We start from the raw sequence: 19909 nt of genomic DNA, 5'->3' as shown, positions 1-19909 counted from the left end.
AAACACACACATTTAGAAATGAAGGGTTGAGCCAACAACACACTCACGTTGCAAAACACACACACATGCAGAACCAGGGCATCAATAAGTGGAGGTCTACAGCCATCTTTTGGTCATTGTTGGCATTACAAGTCATCTGTTGCTTTCCAGCTGATGACAGCAATCTGACACACACACACACACACACACACACACACACACACACACACACACACACACACACACACACGTTGGTGCGGCTATACTTATGAGGACTCTCCATAGACATAATGGTGTTTATACTGTATAAACTATAGGTTCTATCCCCTAACCCTCACAAAAAACGTTCTGCATTTTTACATTTTAAAAAAAAAAATGTTTGTATGTTTTTTCAGCGATTTGAATTATGGGGACACTAGAAATGTCCTCATAAACCACATTTACAGCATAATACCCTTGTAATTACCAGTTTGTAACCTAAAAAAAGTCCTTGCTATCCACCCAAACCCACCCCCACACACACACACACACACACACACACACACACACACACACACACACACACACACACACACACACACTCACACACACGTTTGCAAAATACATTTTTACTATAGAAAGTGTGAAATTGCAAAATGTTTCCTTTGATTCGTCTGTTTTATATTCTAATTTAATTTTCAGAATTTTTCAGTTCATTTCTGTTCCTTGATGTTCATTATCTTGACATTATTATGCATTTACTTTGAGTTATTACATTTTTATGTTTGAAATAAATTATTGGTAGAAAATGCTTATTCTGTGTCACCTCTGTAACACCATGGTCAGGTTTGATGACAAGCATAATGACATCAACTGCAAAAACTGACACTCAATTTAAAATGCTAAACTTTTACAAATAATAGTTTGATTATGTCTAAATATATATTAAACTGGATATCTTATGATAACATATTAAATTAGGTTATAACAAGCCATCACACTGTACAGTAGGTGGCATCAACTGGCTGTTATTAGCATGACATGGTTTTCAAGCCATGTTATTTATATTTTGTTCACCAGATCTGCCTCCAGTTTATATCATATTCTCATATTTTATTTCAACTTATAGAACTGTAGGTTCAAAAAATTATTTTTTTTCAAAAATGTTATTATATGTGCAAATTAATGGTACAATGTAGAAATTAAATGTACATTTAAATGTAAATTAGATCCAAATAACATAACATCCCAAGGGAAATGCATAAATGTATTGTTCTTACTTGCCATAAAAAATGGTTGCACATCTTCCGGTCAAAAATGACCACAAATACCAAAGAAAGGTGCCATTTTTGAATATCACAGGAGGGTTAAGTGCAACTTAAATGTATCTTTCCTGCATCAGTTTATTGGAGACAAACAGACATTTAATCAATTGTATTAATGCATTTTGATCATTGGAAAGCCATTGTTTACTATTTCAGAGGATTAAAATGCATTGATAAAAATCACAGGCAATTTTTGTATAAGATGTAATAGTCTACTGTGGTCTAAATTTACACGACACATAATACAGTATACAATTACTGTATATTAGCCTTCTTTGATTGGCATGACAACAATATCGATGGAAAAATGATATGTTCTTATTAAACAGAAGACATATAATGTCTTATGTCATGTAATGTGACCCTGCAGTCTAAAACTTATAAATAAATAAATAAATATGCCTAAATAAATCATTAAATACGGTTAATAAAGTAGATTAGAGTGAGAGTGTGGCAGTCACAAACTTCATGTTGCATAAAGGCAGTAAGTCTACAAATGCACTGTGTCTAGAACTCTAACCAGATATTCTATTCATATTTAAACAGGTCTGAGATTAGTTCAATACTGATACTTGTCATTTTAATTATGATCTGTGTGCATCTGTCCTTGTCTTTACCAAAGCCATCTTTATTTCTTGAAATAAATTCAGTAATATTTTCAGTAGGCATTCTGCATTATTTTCATGTTGAGAAGTCAAACTCCTGGACATAAGAGAGTTCCCGTATAGAAGCACTTAAGTACTGGTTACGTGCTGGTTTGGGAAACAGTCTTTTTATTGTAAAAAAAAAAAAACAGCAACTTCAGTAAAAATCATCTTAAATGTTGAGTTAATTTGAAAGGTAAACTCAGCCCCTGGATGAACGTTTATCCTCCATGCAATTCCAGAACATTGCCACCAGGTGTCCTAATAGAACCATATTTCTTTCAGGCCATTTGAAACCAAAAAACACATCCAAAGTCAAAATTGTACAAGGCAGACCACAATAATGACATTTTAGGTTGGGTTTGTGAATGCATTTTTTTGTAAGGGACATTACAGGAGATTCACAAACTGAAATATTTGTATCAAATGAGACGTAATCCACGATGCTTAACAGTGATCCAACAGCACAAAAGCCTAAACAACATTTTATAGGAAGATTTTTTTCCCCAGTATTTTCCTCCTACATTAACTATTTATATTTTAATACAACATTTAGGGAAATAACGAGAAAGCCTACTTGTATTGGAGAAAATACGTGCAATTCCAACAGTGTGCCATGTTGGTGCAGCTATCATGTATACTGTATGAAGTATAGATTATATCCTCTAACCCTCACAAAAACTTTCTGCATTTTTACATTAAAAAACAAACAAAAAAAAAACATTGTTTAGTATGTTTTTTCAGCGATTTGTATATTGGAGACACCAGAAATTACCTAATAAACCACATTTACAGCATAATACCATTGTAATTACCAGTTTGTAACCTAAATATTTGTCCTGGTAAACCACAAACGCCCGCCCGCCCACACACACACACACACACACACACACACACACACTGATGTGCATTATTAGTTGAAATCACAAATAAAACGGTAGTATTAAAAAAAATCATATTCGTTTTTGGTTCATTCAGCACATTCCCTCACCCCATGTGTGGAGTATTTGTGTGCACTTGTGTGTAGTTTACATGCAAGCGTGTTACACTGTAGAGAGGTGCGTGTGCAGCGGCAGCGACAGATGGCGGGCTCCTCTTCCCTCGGGAAAGCAATCTCTACGAATGCGGGCGCGTGTCAATCACCCGCTCTCATGTGATGACTCCTGCCAGTGACGTGCCCACCATATGGCCTGGCATCAGAGCAGGTATGTAACCCTGCCTGCTAGCGATGCCACACCGCCTCCCTGCAGTCCGGGGAAGGGATAACACGTACCGGATCACACAGACAACCGCGCCTCTCCATCAGCCTGAGCGTTTGTAAGGAGCTGGAAGGGCAAGATGATGTAGACGCACTCGCAATTAGCAGAAGAGCACCATCAACGAGGTGAGTTTCCAACACGACAGAATATATAGGATAATCGTAACAATTTCTCATCATTATTTAAAGAAAACATTTCTCAACAGCTTTCAGTTCTTCTGTTTGAATAACACCTTGATTACTTACATTTTAACAATCTGTTTTCATTTGCTCATCTCTTTAATATGTACATTATCACAGCTTACATTTTAACCAAAGCAATCGATGTAACATCACATAGTCTAATCCAAAAATCCGATTCGTTTCGCTCAGAATTAAATGTCAAATCAATAACGGCTGCTCAGTTTACACTAATTCAGTTTATTTGGACATATTTTGACGGAAAAAATAGATCTGAACGGGCGGCGTGAAGCGATTTAATTTGAGCAGTTTTTCGAGAATAACTGACGATCTTTCTTTTCAGTGAGTCATTTTAACGTCAGTATTTTAGTAATCAATAGGCATTATTAGCTACCAATAATTTCACATTACAAAAGCCAACATAGTATTGTTCTAGCCCGGCGATGCAAAATGTTGAATAATAAAATATTGCGCATTTATCAGAAAGCGTTTCATAACAAAGCCACTTGATTTTTCAGCTTTATTGTCTTCTTTTAAACCGTAAAATTGGCATTTAAATGTTTTCCTTTGCATCAAGGTGTCATGTGCATGAGTTCGTTCAAATTAGGGAAATATCACAAAAAGTTGGTGACGAATAACTGGATTTATCCAAGATGGCAGTGGAATAGAGGGGACAGAGATTGACGTTATTGTAAGGTATGGGCTACATTTTAGGGACCCCGTCTTCATCAGGAGAGGAGAGGAGAGGAGTAATTGACCATTATTTTCATGCATCAATATTAGACTGTAACGATATACCGTTTCTTTCGTTTTAGTTGAATGTATTTCTCGGTTTTATAGAGGTAGGCTAGTCTATCGAAAGGAGCGTTTGTCTGAGTTCAGTGTGTTTTTGATGTGCTGGAATGCCGCCAGAATGAACAGAGAAAAGCTCCCGCCGCTCAAAACGCCCCCTGAGACTCTGAGACAGGGCCCGCATGCGAGGGGCCAAACAGAACTATGGTGATGGAGATGGGGAATTGGGGAGTGAGACCGTCTGTCGGTTTCCACGAATACAAATCATGCCAACACAATTTTAGAAGATTTCTGTCACAGACGTAGCACTATGTTTTTGATGATTTATATATATATATATATATATATATATATATATATACACAGGCCTATATAGTATATGAAGTAGGCTTTATATTTTACGATGTCAATGTTTCTCCATCTATGTGAATCTATATGCGAAAACAACCCGTGTTTTGGTCTATACGCTGACAGAGCGCATTCAATTTCACATTGCAGTGGCACTTTGGTGGTTATTCATATTTCAAACCACAGATGTTCAGTTCACAATTCTGACTGCACGGCTTCATTATTATTTCATCAATTTGTTTACTAATTGTCTGGGTTTCAGTGCCGCCGCCATGTTGACGAGATTATTCAACGAACCTTCACTGCTTCCAGACATGCAGAAGTTCGCGGGCTGGGTGGATGACAGCGGGAGTGAGGACTCCAAAACCAAGGACGAAGACCAGGAGCACTGTCGCCTAGGCGACGAGGACTTGGATGAGGACGACGTGAAAGGCGGGAGCAGCCGGGATCAGTCGGAGATCGCAGGGGAGGAGGATGACGATGAGGATGTTGATGAAGAAGATGACTGTGGGGATGAGGGAGACAGGCCTAAGAAACGCGGGCCAAAAAAACGCAAGATGACACCGGCTAGGATAGAGCGCTCGAAAGTACGGCGTCAAAAGGCGAACGCCAGAGAGCGCACGCGCATGCACGATCTGAATTCAGCACTGGACAATCTACGCAAAGTTGTGCCGTGCTATTCAAAAACTCAAAAACTCTCCAAAATTGAAACACTAAGGCTGGCGAAAAACTACATTTGGGCGCTATCAGAAATCCTGCGGAACGGGAAGAGACCGGACGTGGTTTCTTATGTACAGACACTGTGCAAAGGCCTTTCCCAACCCACCACCAATCTGGTGGCTGGCTGCCTCCAACTTAACTCACGGAACTTTCTAACGGAACAATGTCAAGAGGGAGCGCGCTTTCACGTGCCCAACCCCTCGTTCTCCATGCACGCGTATCCATATCAGTGCTCCCGTCTGTCAAGCGCACAATGTCAATCCGGATCCAATACACATAACCCCCGAAACCACTCTTTCTGCTCGGCCTATGAGACTGTGTACACCGGGGGCGCGTCCCCAGAATACAACAGTCCAGATTATGAGGGCCACCACAGCCCTCCGGTGTGTATAAATGGCAACTTTTCTTTGCGGCAGCAGGAACCCGTTTCACCAGACACGGAAAGAGGTTATCATTATTCTATGCATTACACCAGTCTACACGGCCCACGTCCCTCCACTGGACATGGCCTTGCCTATGGCCCGTCGGGAGCGCGCAGCGGCAGCGCGCACTCAGAGAACGTTCCACCGTTTCCTGATGCACACGGGCACCACGATCGGGCGCCTGCGTACGAGGAACTGAACGCCTTTTTCCACAATTAGGTGATCCCATGTTGGAAAAGACAAAACAGGGAAAAAAGGGAAAGACATATCAGCATTCAGCACATTAATGAAAACCTGTCATAACTGATTTGACTTTCTTTGGAATCCGGGTGTTTGTGGACTCATGGAGATTTCTTTTAATTTATGGAACAATCATTTTGTTCAATTATGGACCTTCATGGAAAATGAGTATATTAACAAGTTGTCGGAACATGAATCAAACTGCTTCATCAAAACATTATACAAGTGGGAGTGCTATTTCTGAATCAAATGTTTGAACCATAATGAGACACTTATGTAACACAAGAAAAAAGAACCAAATTGCTTAATGAAGACTGTTTCCTGATCAAATCAATAAAGAAGCCTATTGTTCCAGAACCATCTGATTTATGATTTCCTATTAGGAATTGGTGAGACGGGAATTGTTCAGCCAACTCAAGAAAACTCCCAAAACATGACAGAACAACAGTTCTAAAATAGCTAGTTACATTTTAAACCAATAACAAGACAATAAAAAGAAAATGTTTATTTATAAAAAATCTATCTATCTATCTATCTGTCTGTCTGTCTGTCTGTCTATCTATCTATCTATCTATCTATCTATCTATCTAGTTCATTTGACAGGTTTTATGTTTCATACAGAATATATTCAAAACAATGAATCTTGGGTCATTACACGTTTCTTGCCATTTTTCCCAACCTAATATAAAGTCAATATCAAACATTTCTAATGTCACTGGCAACTGTAATTTCGCATCCGAAACGGTCAGAATCTGATTTGTGGTGCAATCCGGACACCCGCAAACAACCCGTCGGTCTGTTCCTGCTGACATGCCCCGTTTTTCTGGGAGGCGATGAAATGCAAATGTTTGAAGAATAATTGAGATCAACACTACACTATTTATCTATGTTGAACAAATATCATATAATAATCTGAATGTAGATATCTGGGAGACTTAAATGAAAACTAACTTGACAATCTCGAATCCTACATCAACTTTGTACGCATCATCATTTCGATTCCTTTCGAAGTTGATGTAAGGAAAAGTTAAGGTAAGATATAGGATAAATAAATACGAATGAATAAACAAATAAAGAAAGAAAGAAAGAAAGAAAGAAAAGGGTTTTTAAATTTGATGTCCAGGAGTATGAGCTAAATTACAATTGGTCGTATTCTATTATTAGACTTCAGTGTTCATGTTTATTTTGTGTGTGTGTCCAAGCTGAAAGTGAAAATACATCATTATGTAGCAGATAGTTTTCAGAAAAATTAGGGCCTTTTCTGTCCTGCAAAATATTTCACATTTTGATGACGTGAAATAACAAAACAATTGCCAGAAGTACTAATAATAATAATATTATAATAACAAACAACACATACATGATCATAAAACTTATAATAATAATATTTAAATATTTATATATATATCTATATTTTTGTTTTTTACTTTTCAAGTGTTTTACATTGCATATAAGATTAACATTCTGCAAAGATTTGACTCTTGATAGATGTAAATATTTCCCGTCTCTAAACAGCATGTCACAGGTGCAAAGGATTGAAAAAATCAGTGACGAATAGGCCTAGATAAAAAATAAACACCTCTCTGATATTGGAGTAAAAAAGGCAAACTTGTTGAACATGATTGACCAAACACAGGCGTATCAGGTCTAAATCAATTCTCAGTTGATCATCATGGTGAATCTGTGAGGTTGGCTGCTGTGGACTTCTGCTTTGGAGCTTTGCCCCGGGACCCATATGTTTCAACGAGTCGTCCACGATGAGATTAGTGGCGGACGGACAAACTACCGTGGGGCATCATGGGCAGTACAACCAAATAAACAAAATTCATTGAATTCTTGAATCTGCTGATTTTTATTTCATTTTAATCCCTGATATAACCATTGATTGCACCACTCTTATGCCCTGTTTCCAGTATTATTATTATTATTATTTCATTGCCTACATAAATGTCATCCGTTCCGACAATAAATGTATCTTTATTTCTGAGCAAGGTGGAGCACAATATAGAAATAAACTAATGAGTAAAATTAGAATTGGTATTTTTGTCATCTATATTAATTCGCTTTAATTTCGTTAGCGTTAACAATCTTTCCAATTCCTTTAATTCAATGTAATCCACTTTACTTTGTCAAAAGTCATGAACGGCCAAGAACCCGCTTTTACCTGCCGTGATCGATCGAAAATACGTTTACATTTTTTTGATAGCCAAAAGCAAGCCTCAGTTAAATTATGCGACAAGACAAAGCTCAAATGTTCACCAGCATGTTATTATTATAAACCTACCACGTACTATACTATATACTTATGTTAAAGAGTCAATACTATTATATCATTATTATTGAAATAATCCATTAAAATAAGTCAGTCCCTCATATCATAAGCCTATATATATATATATATATATTTAAGATTTGTAAATCACCCTAAATAAATTAGATACATTACAAACTAATTTTAAGGGTTAAGCCAGGAAGAAGCTCCGTAAAGTATAACCTAAAAATTGTAGTTTACTACTATGTAGCCTATTCAAATACATTTCGGTATAAGCCAGAACTGCAGGCTGCTGTTTAATATCGGTGTATCACTTCTACAGAGTTGGTCTTTTAACGTTTTATTTATACCTGTTGCTATTAATCAACAGTAATTAATTAGCATCAGTCTTCAGTATGATGTTCTTGATTTAAATAGGTTCATATATTGGGTTCTTGAATCGACTAAATGGTTCAAATGGAGATTTGAAAAGTTCTTGATATTTCAGAGGATCCTCTGATCAGCGTATATTTTGAGGCTGCAGACATGCATTTATAAAGAGCTACAGGATTTAAAAGGTTCTCCTCCGGCCTAAAGTTATTTCGTTTTTAATCTTATTTAAAATACAAAAGTGTCGTCACCACAGTCCTAATATCTAAATCAGATGCCGAAAGCTTCATCAAATGGCCCGCGGTTCATCCAAGAGACCGGCCTGTTCAATATCTCCCGTGATTCCGACCGTCATATCGATCTCCATCAACTTCTAATGGTGTCATTCAATATTAAATGCTTCTTGCCCAGCGGGTAAAAGCCAACCAGGATACATCCGCTTCCTCCTTTAACTCGACCACAGCCCAGGTGATCTTAAGCGGTGTCCAGAGGCCGCGGGTTGGCATGGTACCCAGGGGCTCAGGAGACACGCGCTTGCCAAGTCGCTAAATGTCTTAGCGTCAGTGCGCGCGGCCAGTGGGGCAGCCCACCACCTCGATGCCAGCTGCGCCGCGTGCCAAGCCTGGCCAAAGCTGCACCGCTGGGTGGAGACGGTGTTTCTTTCCTAATTCAGCAGCATCTGTTCATAATACTTTATATTTTACTCGGAAGAAGGGTTCAACTGTGCTTGCAACCGGGACACAGAGGCCTAACCGCCGGGATTGCGCCGCATTAAACTATAACTGCTACATTCTCGTGCAGCAACATTTTTTTTGCAGCCAAAGGTGTTGCTTAACCCGTCGTTTCAACCACGATCTTAAGAATCAAATGAAATATATAACTGCAAATGTGTCAGGGAAAATAAATATTTCAAACCAAATTTTCATTTTCATTAAGCCTACAGGCCTAGGCTATTTTTTAATTATTATTATGTTTTTATTATTATTATTATTTTAGTGAGGGGGAAAAAAATCAGAAATGCAAATTGAAGACCTGAACAAATAATAGCCAACTCGTTCTCTTAACAATTGAAACAGATGTGCAGGAGGCCTACATTCATTGATTTGATAATAGAGCAATAATTAAGATTTGTAACTAGATATGATATAATATAACACAACTAAAAAACTAAACGAAATAAGCACCAGCAAGCGGAAAGACATATATGTAATACCAATTGACATACAGTGACAAAAAAATAAATACAAATTTGTATATTTCTTTAACACCAAATACACATTGACGGTCAAAAGCCTAAATATGTCAGAAAAGCATTAGGCTTTATGTGAGAAGTAGAACAAGTTTTTGGCTATTTACTAAATATAGCTAGATAAATGAAGAATGTTACCACCGCAGCTAACTAACATCTTATTTAATTGCGTATCAATAATATAATTAAAATCGCAAATCATTCAAGTTTTAACCGTTGAAATATGCCTTTTATTGATACTTAATAATACGAAGCATAATTCACCCCGTGACAAATTGGTATGAAATCAATTTACACAAAGAAACATTTCACATTTATTTCTGAAGATCAGCTGAACATTCAAAGCCTACATTTAAACGATTCTTTTTTAACTATATTCACTGCTTCATGCGACGACTCTGTACCACTGTACCAATTTCTGCATGCCAGCCACACCCCAGCAGTGCCAGTCGTTGAGGTTGGCACAGACTGGCATAGCCTATCAAAATTCCACAGCATCTGTTCACTGTGGCAGGGTGGCACTGCAGAGAGAATGAGTGCAGAGGAGAAAATAATGAGATTTTAAGAATTTTGAGTATGTTATAGGAGTGTGCTTTCACAAAAAATGAATTATGAATGAACACATGTACAGTAGGCTCTTTATTTGAGTTTTAGAAGATGAAAAGAGGTGATATTGTATATATCTGATATTATATATATCATATGTTTGCTATTCCGATGAGAGCAGTCAGTGTGAGAACAAAAACACATTTATAAATAGAATAACTTTACAGAGGCATTGTGCATTTGACCTTCCGTAGTTTTGGGTTTTCAGCAAAATGTTTATTAGTGTGTGTTTATATCTTGAGTACATACGAGTGCATTGGGGTTGTTGCATTTCGGCACAGATGGCGTGTGTTTGGGAGGGGTAAGGGGGTTCTGCTGATGCCATGCAATGGTCACATGGGCATCGGTAATTGGGCGCCATATTGCCTGGTTTGCGGGGCTCTGGGGCAGCCAGTCTCCCAGCTGGACCTGTCAGATGGCATTGAATCCAGCTCACTGCCCTCTACCCTCACATCACTTTCCTCCTTTCTCTCTGTCTTTCCTTCATGCTCTCACTTTTATATTCCACTTTCTGAACCTTACTGTCTTACTTTGAGCTCATAAAAGCCTTGTGCTATATCTGTCCTCTACTTACCTCTTTCTACTTTCACCAGCTGCGTTGAACTACCTCAATCCTGCTGATATCACAAAATCATATTCTTAATCCTCTTATTCGAATTTATCAAATTGAGATGGTCAACTACTAGAGTTTTCATTAGGAGAAAAATGCTTCTCACTCAACGTTGAAATGAAATAGCTTATCATTTATCCAGTATCCTTTCACATTCCAAAGAAAAACTCCTGCTTGGAAGGTATACAGTTGCCACATTTTTAAACCTCTATTTGTTGTCATTTAAGATTATATGAACAGTCTACACAACACATTCACTCTTTAATCTCTTATCTGCAGATTCTGTTGTAGATAATAAACACAGAGAATCTAAGCATCTAAGAGTATCTTTGAGGTGTCATTGATATAACTTTACTTTTATTGTACATTTAATCACATAAATAGATTATTAAATAGCAACTCAGTATGCACACCAACCACTTTATTAGGAACACTTGTACACCTACTTATTCCTGTGATTATCTAATCAGCCAATCGTGTGGCAGCATCAAATCATGTGATTTGGACTGTGGCATGATTGTTGGTGCCAGATGGGTTGGTTTGAGTATTTCTGTAACTGTTGATCTCCTGGGATTTTCCTGGGGTGCCAAAAACAAAAAACATCCAGTGAGCAGCAGTTCTGCGGATGGAAATGTCTTGTTGATGAGAGAGGTCAACTGAGAATGGCCAGACTGGTTTGAGTTGACAGAAAGGCTATGGTAACTCAGATAACCACTCTGTGCAATTGTAGTGAGCAGAATAGCATCTCAGAATCACAAAATGTCGAACCTTGAGGCGGATGGGCTACAACAGCAGAAGACCACGTCGGGTTCCACTTTCTGTCCACTTTTGGCACAAGTAAATTCTAGAGACTGTTGTGTGTGAAAATCCCAGGAGATCATCAGTTACAGTAATTCTCAAACCAGCCTGTCTGACGCCAACAATCATGCCATGGTCCAAATCACTGAGATCAAATTTTTTACCCATTCTGATGGTTGATGTGAACATTAACTGAAGCTCCTGACCCTTATCTGCATGGTTTTATGCACTGCACTGCTGCCAAACGAATGGCTGATTAGATAAACACACGAATAAGTAGATGTACAGGTGTTCCTAATAAAGTGCTCGGTGAGTAAATTTTTTTTTCTTTTCTTTTTTATTAACTATTCTAATGGAATAGTTAATCATGTATTGTACATGTGTGTAAATATATTTACAGTTTCGAGAGAGAGAGCTACAGGGTGGAGTGTTGTGCATGTGTGGGGTGGGTCAGGTGTCTGTTAATTGATGCTATGTCTGCAGATGTTTCCGTGTGTGTGTGTGTGTGTGTATCTTTAGTGCAATACCTTGCTTGTGCATGTGTACTGTGTTGTGTGCTGTGGTTGTAAATTGGGCCCTGTATAAGAGTGTGTTTTAATTGAGGAACAGATGTTCATCAGATGAGACTAACCACATTTGGTTTCTTTCCTCCATCCCATCATAAGATAGCCATTGTGACTCGGCTGGCATGAAGCTGCTGTACTCAACACGAAGTGTGGCATCAATTTAGGAAAAACACACCACTTGGGATGCTGCCGATGGGAATATTTCCCACATTAATACCAGGATGTGGTATGGACTGGGTGTTTAAAAATGGACACGATTAACAATATTGTTTTGAATACTTGCAGTGTTCACTAGCTGTTGATTTGCAACCTCCTGTTTTAATTTTTAATTTTTTTTTATGAAGTCACATGTAGAAATGTTAAATGTAACTGCTATCATCACTAGAATTGACAGACCATCTGTGGTCCTCAATAGTCAGCTCAACACACACACACACACACACACACACATGCACTCACACTCACACGCACACACGCACACACACACACACACACTAACATTGATAATAATAATAATAATTATAATAATAATAATAATAATAATAATCACAGAAGTGATGATAATACAAGCATGGGTCCGATTTTGTTGATTGTATTATGTATGGCATTTCATTTTTCATTAATTCCAACAAATTCATTCATTTTAATCCAGATTAAAATGTTAATCTAATCCTTGGGATAGTTAATCATGGATTTGGTTTTCATGATACTCAATAATTGGAGACTTAATTGTGTGACAGATTGATGTACAGTGACTTCACACACATAAAATCCCATAAAGATTGTTTTTTGAGGTCCAGTATCAATGTTTAAATAAACAGTGAGTGATATGCTTTTTCAGAGGTCCTGTGCCGAGTGCTTAATGAATGACACATTAAAATCTCTTCAATCTCTTGATGAATATATTAACAGTTTCTGGTCATTAGTATTGTTATTTTTAAATATGCTCCAAATTGCTTAACCCCTGACACAATGACATGTTAAACAGCTCAAGGTATCCACTATAATATACAAATAAAAAAAGATGAAATATTAAATACAAAAACTTGGGGAAAAAGCTTCCTCAAACTCATGTAGACCCAACAATTTTCCAGGTATTGAAAAACAACAATATGTAATTCTGCATGTAATTAATAAAATGCAGATTAGTTTCAATCCATTTCGAATGCGTCTAGTTTTGAGTTATTTTATATAGGTGGCAAAAAGATTTGATCAGCATACATGGAACCCATCGTCCTTTCTTTTATTCCACTGATTTCACTTCTTGTCCTTAATTCCGCTCTTTCCTTTTACTTTCTTTCTTCCCTGTCATTGAATTTTGGAATACATTATTATTATAGTGAATGATCAGCATACCAGTAGAACTAGCTAACACACTATCTTAAGCTAATTTACACAACACATGTTTGTAACCTTTTAGATCCAACACTTAGGTTTCATAAAAAAAATAAAAGTAAAAAAGAGAAAATAAAAATTATTTAGATTTTTGAAAAACCTTATTCATCATAACTGCATTTCATATCAAAATATATCACAATCACAAACCCATCACATTTCGATTTTTTAATCTTAACATGATTAGGATTTGTCATTTTACATGTGTTTCTCACCCCTGCTGTCCAAAAGTTTTTTTTTTTTCAATTTGTTCTAACGGAAGAACATAAACAGACTGTAAAGAGGATTCAATTTAAATCTGGGTTAGTTAAGCTGTATCAAAATGACAATAAAAATGACAATTCAAACAACTTTACAGCTCAAATAATACAAGAGTTTTAACAAATTAATTAATGTAAGTGCTTTTATAAAAATGTAAGTTTCACATTTCTGCTTAAAAACCCTCCAAATATGGGCCCCATTCACTTCCATAGTAAGTGTCTCACTGTACCCTCAATTTTGGCTTTTTTGTTTAGAAAAGGAGGGATGAGTCGAAATAAAATGTAGTGGAATTCATTCATATTATGCTACAAATGCTGTCGATTGAGCTTAACTTGTATTGAACCCGGAATATTCCTTTAAGTACTCCACTTTACCTGTATTCACCCTAGTTGTAGCCACAAGCATATATTAGCTTTGAGCTAAAATCAGACACGATTTAGGACAGTATTGCAGCCATTAACAGTACATGTAAGTGCAACGTAGTTCTAGCGGGAAGATTAGCAGCTGTACATCATCGCAGCATTATCTGGGTAATTCCCAGCCAATCACATGTAAGCTGTTGCTTTATAAGTCTTCTCACAATCACATTGCTTTTTCAGTGTGCTAACACGGCAACCTCCACCACCCCACCACCACAAGTTGAGTCCCATCCTGCACAGGGGTAGGCTCCTCGCCCCTGCCTCCTATCTCCGGCAGGATATGGCGGTTCCGAATACAACTTATTCAGACCACCAGACGGGGCCTACACCAAAGAGAGACATTGCATTCCTGTTTTATATTCATTTATATTAATATTATATTATATTATATTATATTATATTATATTATATTATATTATATTATATTCATTCATTTATTTATGTCATTTTAAATTTCACTCAAGTCTGTGAGTCTTCCTGATAGAACTGCATTTACCTACAAAAGCTGCCCAAAAATGTTAAAAGACTTCAATCCCTACACATAATGTAGTTATGCATGATTTATTGTGAATTATTTTCATGGTCATATGACAGATTTAGACACATCACATTGTGTATATACAGTATGGAGAAGAGATTGTGTATGTGTACATATTTATTTATATATTATATATTTATGCACATATGTGATCTTTATTTGCTCAGAAATGACATAAGTGGTTTTAAATCACATTTTTAATTCATTCAAACAGCTGTTGTAGGCTCAAAATGTTTAATTAAATAAAAATCGACTTAAAGATGCATGTTCTCCACATATGAACACAAGGAAGAACGGTATTCAAATGATCATTTTATATCAAATAATTTTGTGTGTGTGTGTGTGTGTGTGTGTGTGTGTGTGTGTGTGTGTGTGTGTGTGTGTGTGAACAGGGTTTTCAAAAACTGTCACTTCACTCACTTATATTTTATACCCAGTTGAAAATAATTTATTATTGTCCAGTCAAATTTAGTATTATAATATGATACTGAATTATTACTATTGTTTTGAGGATTTGTTTTATACAATAGTAATATATTTTCGTCATATTTACTTCTTCAAGAGCTCTTATTTTGGTAGAACAGAGAAAGGGCACTATTTGATTATTTACCATGTTCCTCATCACAAAATATGGTGAAACACCATCACCTCATGATACCAGGTTGTGTTTTTATATTTGTATTATAATTTTAAGCTGCAGCATGTGACCCTTCACCACTGTACCACCGCTCCCCATACGCATACTATGCAGTCAGCGTAGGGCACCTTCTCCCTAGGTGGGCACAATTTTACCCAAGGAGGGCACCAGAAAGTCCACAGCTGCCCTTACTTTAGATGGGTCTTCATGGAATACGGTTGTTAAAACTTTGGCAACCAACTATTCTCTTAATTCTCTTAAAGGTGCTGCAAGTGTTTTTTTTTATGGAAAGGTATGCAAAAAATTGTCCTACTCCCTGAAAGATGCGATTTCTGCTGTTCTACTATAATTAGCCACGCCCCCTCTTTCCAAAATCCTGCACTCCAAAGATGCCAAAATATGAGCTTTATTGAGAGCAGATGCAGTTGTTAAAAACAACAGTAATAAAATAGCGCCCTCAACTGACCATTGTTATGAAAAACATGGCATAAAAATGCATTATGCCTCAAGTCACTGCAACTACAATACTATGAGAACACGCAAAATGATTGACAGGCAGAACGAGTCATTGTCCGCGGAACATGGACATATTTTTGTTTGCCATTTACAAAGTCTAGAGTTGTCAAAGAGACCTGTGAGATATTTCAAGGCACTTATTTTATGAATATCTTTCAGGGAGTAGGAAAATATTGTGCATACCTTTCTACAAAAAAAATTATAAAAAATTGCTTACAACACCTTTAATGGAATAAGTGTCGTGAGATGTCTCTGTGACAGATAACAGCAAAAAAAAAATTATCTGACGCTTTGACCTGTCAATCATTTTGCATGTTCTCAATGGCATTGAGAACATGCAAAATGATTGACAGGTCGAAAGCGTCAGATAATTTTTACAATGGCATTGTAGTTGCTGCAAATTATTGAGGCTTAATGCCATTTTTATGCCATGTTGTTCATAACAGTTGTCAGTTGAGGGCGCTATTTTACTACTGTTGTTTTTACAACTGTTTCTGCATAACGTCAGCCTCAATAAATCTAATTTAGTATCTTTGGAGTACTGGGTTTTGGAAAAAGGCGGCGTGGCTAATTCAACGGCTCAGTCTCGTAGAAGTAGAATGGCTAAAATCCCTTACAGCACCTTTAAGTATCTTGGAAATTTAATGTTTCTGAAAATCTATTTTCAGTAGGAGGTTCATAGTGACCACAGCCACTGCCCCGGGCATAAAGATGGTCTCTACGCATGATAGTCTCCAATCTGCGATTCCGGTTGGCCAGCCGTTGTTGTTCTGCAGGGCACTCCAGGCTCTCTGCCAGGTCTGCCTACAGGACTGCACCAATTGTTCTACAGATGGCTGTCCCACCTCCAGCTCATGTCCAGCTCCTGTTTGCACATTTGACTCAAGAAAGAAGCCCAACGATAAACAGATCCAGGCTTTGAATAACCTACAGTAAATTTTCCAGACCTGAGATGTAAATTAAGGACCATTTTAGATTTTTTTTTAAATATAAATGTTTCAGTTTACTTATTTACTTCAATACATTTAAATGAGAAAATTAATAGTATTACTCTGATACATTTCTTCAGACACTTTTGTTACGTTTGCGACTGCAAACTGATGAAAATAACATACTAGCAAATGTAAACTGCATTTGGCTGGGTGACAGTGATGTCCAATTTGCGAACAAATATTTTGAATCACATCTTTTGATTAAATCCATCCTTTTGAATAGCTTAAAGGTGGGGTATGTGATTTGCAAAACGGCCGGCAGATTTTGAAAATACACAACTCATAAGGTCCTACCTTCTCTCCTCCAACGCTGGCCCTGACTCCACCCATTCGAAAAACATGGACGCGCAATCATGCACGAAGAAAACTCAGATGCAAATTGTTGACACAGCAGGAGGAGGGGGTCGCATACCACTCTTGAAAGGTGTAGAGCTGATTTTCTCATAACTGTAAAAAAAAAAGAACATCGCCAGCCCTGGCGTCTGTACAGCGGTCTTCTATTCAAAACAGGATTCATAGAAATGTGGAACAACCCCACTAGCACTATAAAAGCTCTATTCTCCATACATAAATACAATCGCTCACATCAGCTTCCTCCCCAAACAGGTTGTTTAGCTAGCTAGTTCATCATATGGCTGGGCTATAACGTTAGAACAGCTACAATTCTCATGCGCATATCGTCAGTAAAGACAGTTCCCTGATTAAATACTACTAGTTAATCGGCTTCTCACCTGTCAAGCAGAAAAAATGCCACAGCCGCATCTGTTGGTAGTCCTTCCTGGTCCTTCAGTTGCCGCCAACGTTTAAAAGCATCGCCTAGAATGACCCTTGTTTTTGACCTTTCTCTTTCGGCCGTTTTGTTCGCAATTGCTCTCGAAAATAGATTTTCTTTTTTGTGATGGTGTCTTGTCTGCCATTCTACAAACGGAAGCAACTACACCTTCTCCTTCTCTCTCTCTCTCTCTGTACCGGGGCGACTTGCACTTCCTGTTACTGGGTCACGAGCTTTGAGTATGCGCACGAACGGGACACGCGCGCCAGGGTGGTGGGGGGAGGGGGGCATGGTACGACCGTTTGATTGACACATTTTCTGTCCAATGATTCTAGATGGTCTTGAAAATGATTGGCTGGAATTTTTCGAGTCCTGCCCGTTCCACAGATGATTAAATTGCTTAATTTTCATTTCAGTGCTTCTAATTTACAGCCAGTAAGTGGGTTAGGAATAGGATTTCAAGTTATTTTGAAAAAATGGTCAAAAAAGAAAATCACATACCCCACCTTTAAATCGTTTTGTAAAGTGATCTGAATGATTTGTTTCTCGAATCTCAAAACTGAATCAAAACCACAAGGTAATATACGGGTACACCAGTTACATTTATCCAAGGTGCATATATATAAATCAGTTATGACCAGTTGTGTTCAGGAAAAGGCCAAACAAAAACATCTGTAAACTATTTAAATTCACTCACTTTTTCTTAAAGGTGCACTCAGGAACTTTTGTCTTTGTGTGATCTTGGACTTACACTGACACCTAGTGGTTTGGATGCAGCATCATTTGAAATCAATAGTTTTCAGTTTCAGATGTCATTGTAGAAATGTAGTATTCACAGTCAGATGTGATTAATTTAATCAATGAGTGAAATGCCTCCAATAACACAAGGGTTACTGAGATTAAGTGAGTAGTGTTCAGCTGGTCATGTGATTCTAAAATGGCAGCAACCATGTGCGGAAATCAGCTTTTATAAAGTTACTGATATGACTGGAATCTTCATTTTAATGTGAGTGCTCATGATTTCCTACATATATCGCAAAAGTACAATTCATGTCTTTAGGAGTTATTATACTGAGTGCACCTTTAATGGTTAGCACAATTGCTCTGTTTTTTTTTTTATTTTGTTTTTTTATTTAGCACATTGTTTTTCGGTTGTTAGGGTGTTCTGGGTGGTTGCTGGGGCATTTCTATGCAGTTGCTAAGATGTTCTCAAGTATTTTAGTGCATTGCTACAGAATGCATTTGTTAGGTTGTTGCTAGAGAAATTCAATCCCAGTTTTATTTCCCATAAGGCAGTAGAATGTTAACCTTCCAAAATTGTTGTTATGGGTTATGGAAGTTATAAGGAGTCATTGAAAGGTATTGGGAGTTAGAAAATGTTAGTGCCTACTGTACATAATAATAAAAAGAAACACAATAAATACTACAAATAAAGCCCATGCAGCATACATGAATTATTAAATTTTTCATATACACTGTCAACATTAATACAATTAAAACAATCCATTAATACAATTAAACATTCTACTGAAATATTAAACAACATCATACATAGTTAAACAATTAGGCACAAGATTATAAGGAATCTGGAAAAAGAATACAAAGTCATGAATGCAACACTTCCTAGAGGAAAAACCACAGCAAGACAGAAGCTCAATAGCAACACAGAGCACTGAAAATAAAGCTCTTAAAAGTCCACTAAAGTAATTACTACTGGAAACACTAATTGGTAACACCTAAAGCTCTAGTAGGCGGAGCTAAATCATTGGGGATTTTTCTAAAAAATTCTCTCATCGTTTACACCCTCATGATATCCCAGATTTGACTTTCTGTCAATGAAGATTTTTAGAAGAATATTTCAGCTCAGTAGGTCCATACAATCTAAGTGAATGGAGATCATATCTTTGAAGTTCCAAAAAGGAGATCGTCAGTATAAACATAATTGATCAGTCTCCATTGGTTTTAATCAATGTCTTCTTAAGTGATCCAGTTAGTTTTAGGTGAGAACAGACCAAAATATTA

The 19909-nt window shown here is 37.2% G+C and overlaps 1 protein-coding gene across 2 annotated transcripts; it reads left to right on the top strand.

Annotated features, from left to right (window-relative positions):
- Window positions 1-3068: 3068 nt before the first annotated feature.
- Window positions 3069-6244, top strand: neurod2 (neuronal differentiation 2). Of its 2 annotated transcripts, none has more exons than XM_052102400.1 (2): window positions 3069-3136; window positions 4768-6244. In XM_052102400.1, exons 1-2 carry the CDS (start codon window positions 3084-3086, stop codon window positions 5864-5866), a joined length of 1152 nt encoding a protein of 383 aa, XP_051958360.1. In that variant the 5' UTR covers window positions 3069-3083; the 3' UTR covers window positions 5867-6244. The 2 variants fall into 2 exon arrangements, with proteins under 2 accessions (XP_051958360.1, XP_051958359.1); XM_052102399.1 differs by having other exon boundaries at window positions 3121-3311.
- Window positions 6245-19909: the final 13665 nt, after the last annotated feature.

This window comes from Xyrauchen texanus, chromosome 33 (genome assembly GCF_025860055.1).
Source record: "Xyrauchen texanus isolate HMW12.3.18 chromosome 33, RBS_HiC_50CHRs, whole genome shotgun sequence".
Classification (NCBI taxonomy): domain Eukaryota; kingdom Metazoa; phylum Chordata; class Actinopteri; order Cypriniformes; family Catostomidae; genus Xyrauchen; species Xyrauchen texanus.
The sequence above is the reverse complement of the archived record's forward strand: the minus strand, read 5'-3'. Positions and strand labels throughout refer to the sequence as shown.

Excerpts from the sequence above, each read along its gene's own strand:
- neurod2 (XM_052102400.1), top strand. The coding sequence starts at position 3,084 with ATGACTCCTGCCAGTGACGTGCCCACCATATGGCCTGGCATCAGAGCA. Across the intron at positions 3,137-4,767 it reads CCTGGCATCAGAGCAGGTAT|TGCCGCCGCCATGTTGACGA; the intron begins GTAACCCTGCCT and ends TCTGGGTTTCAG.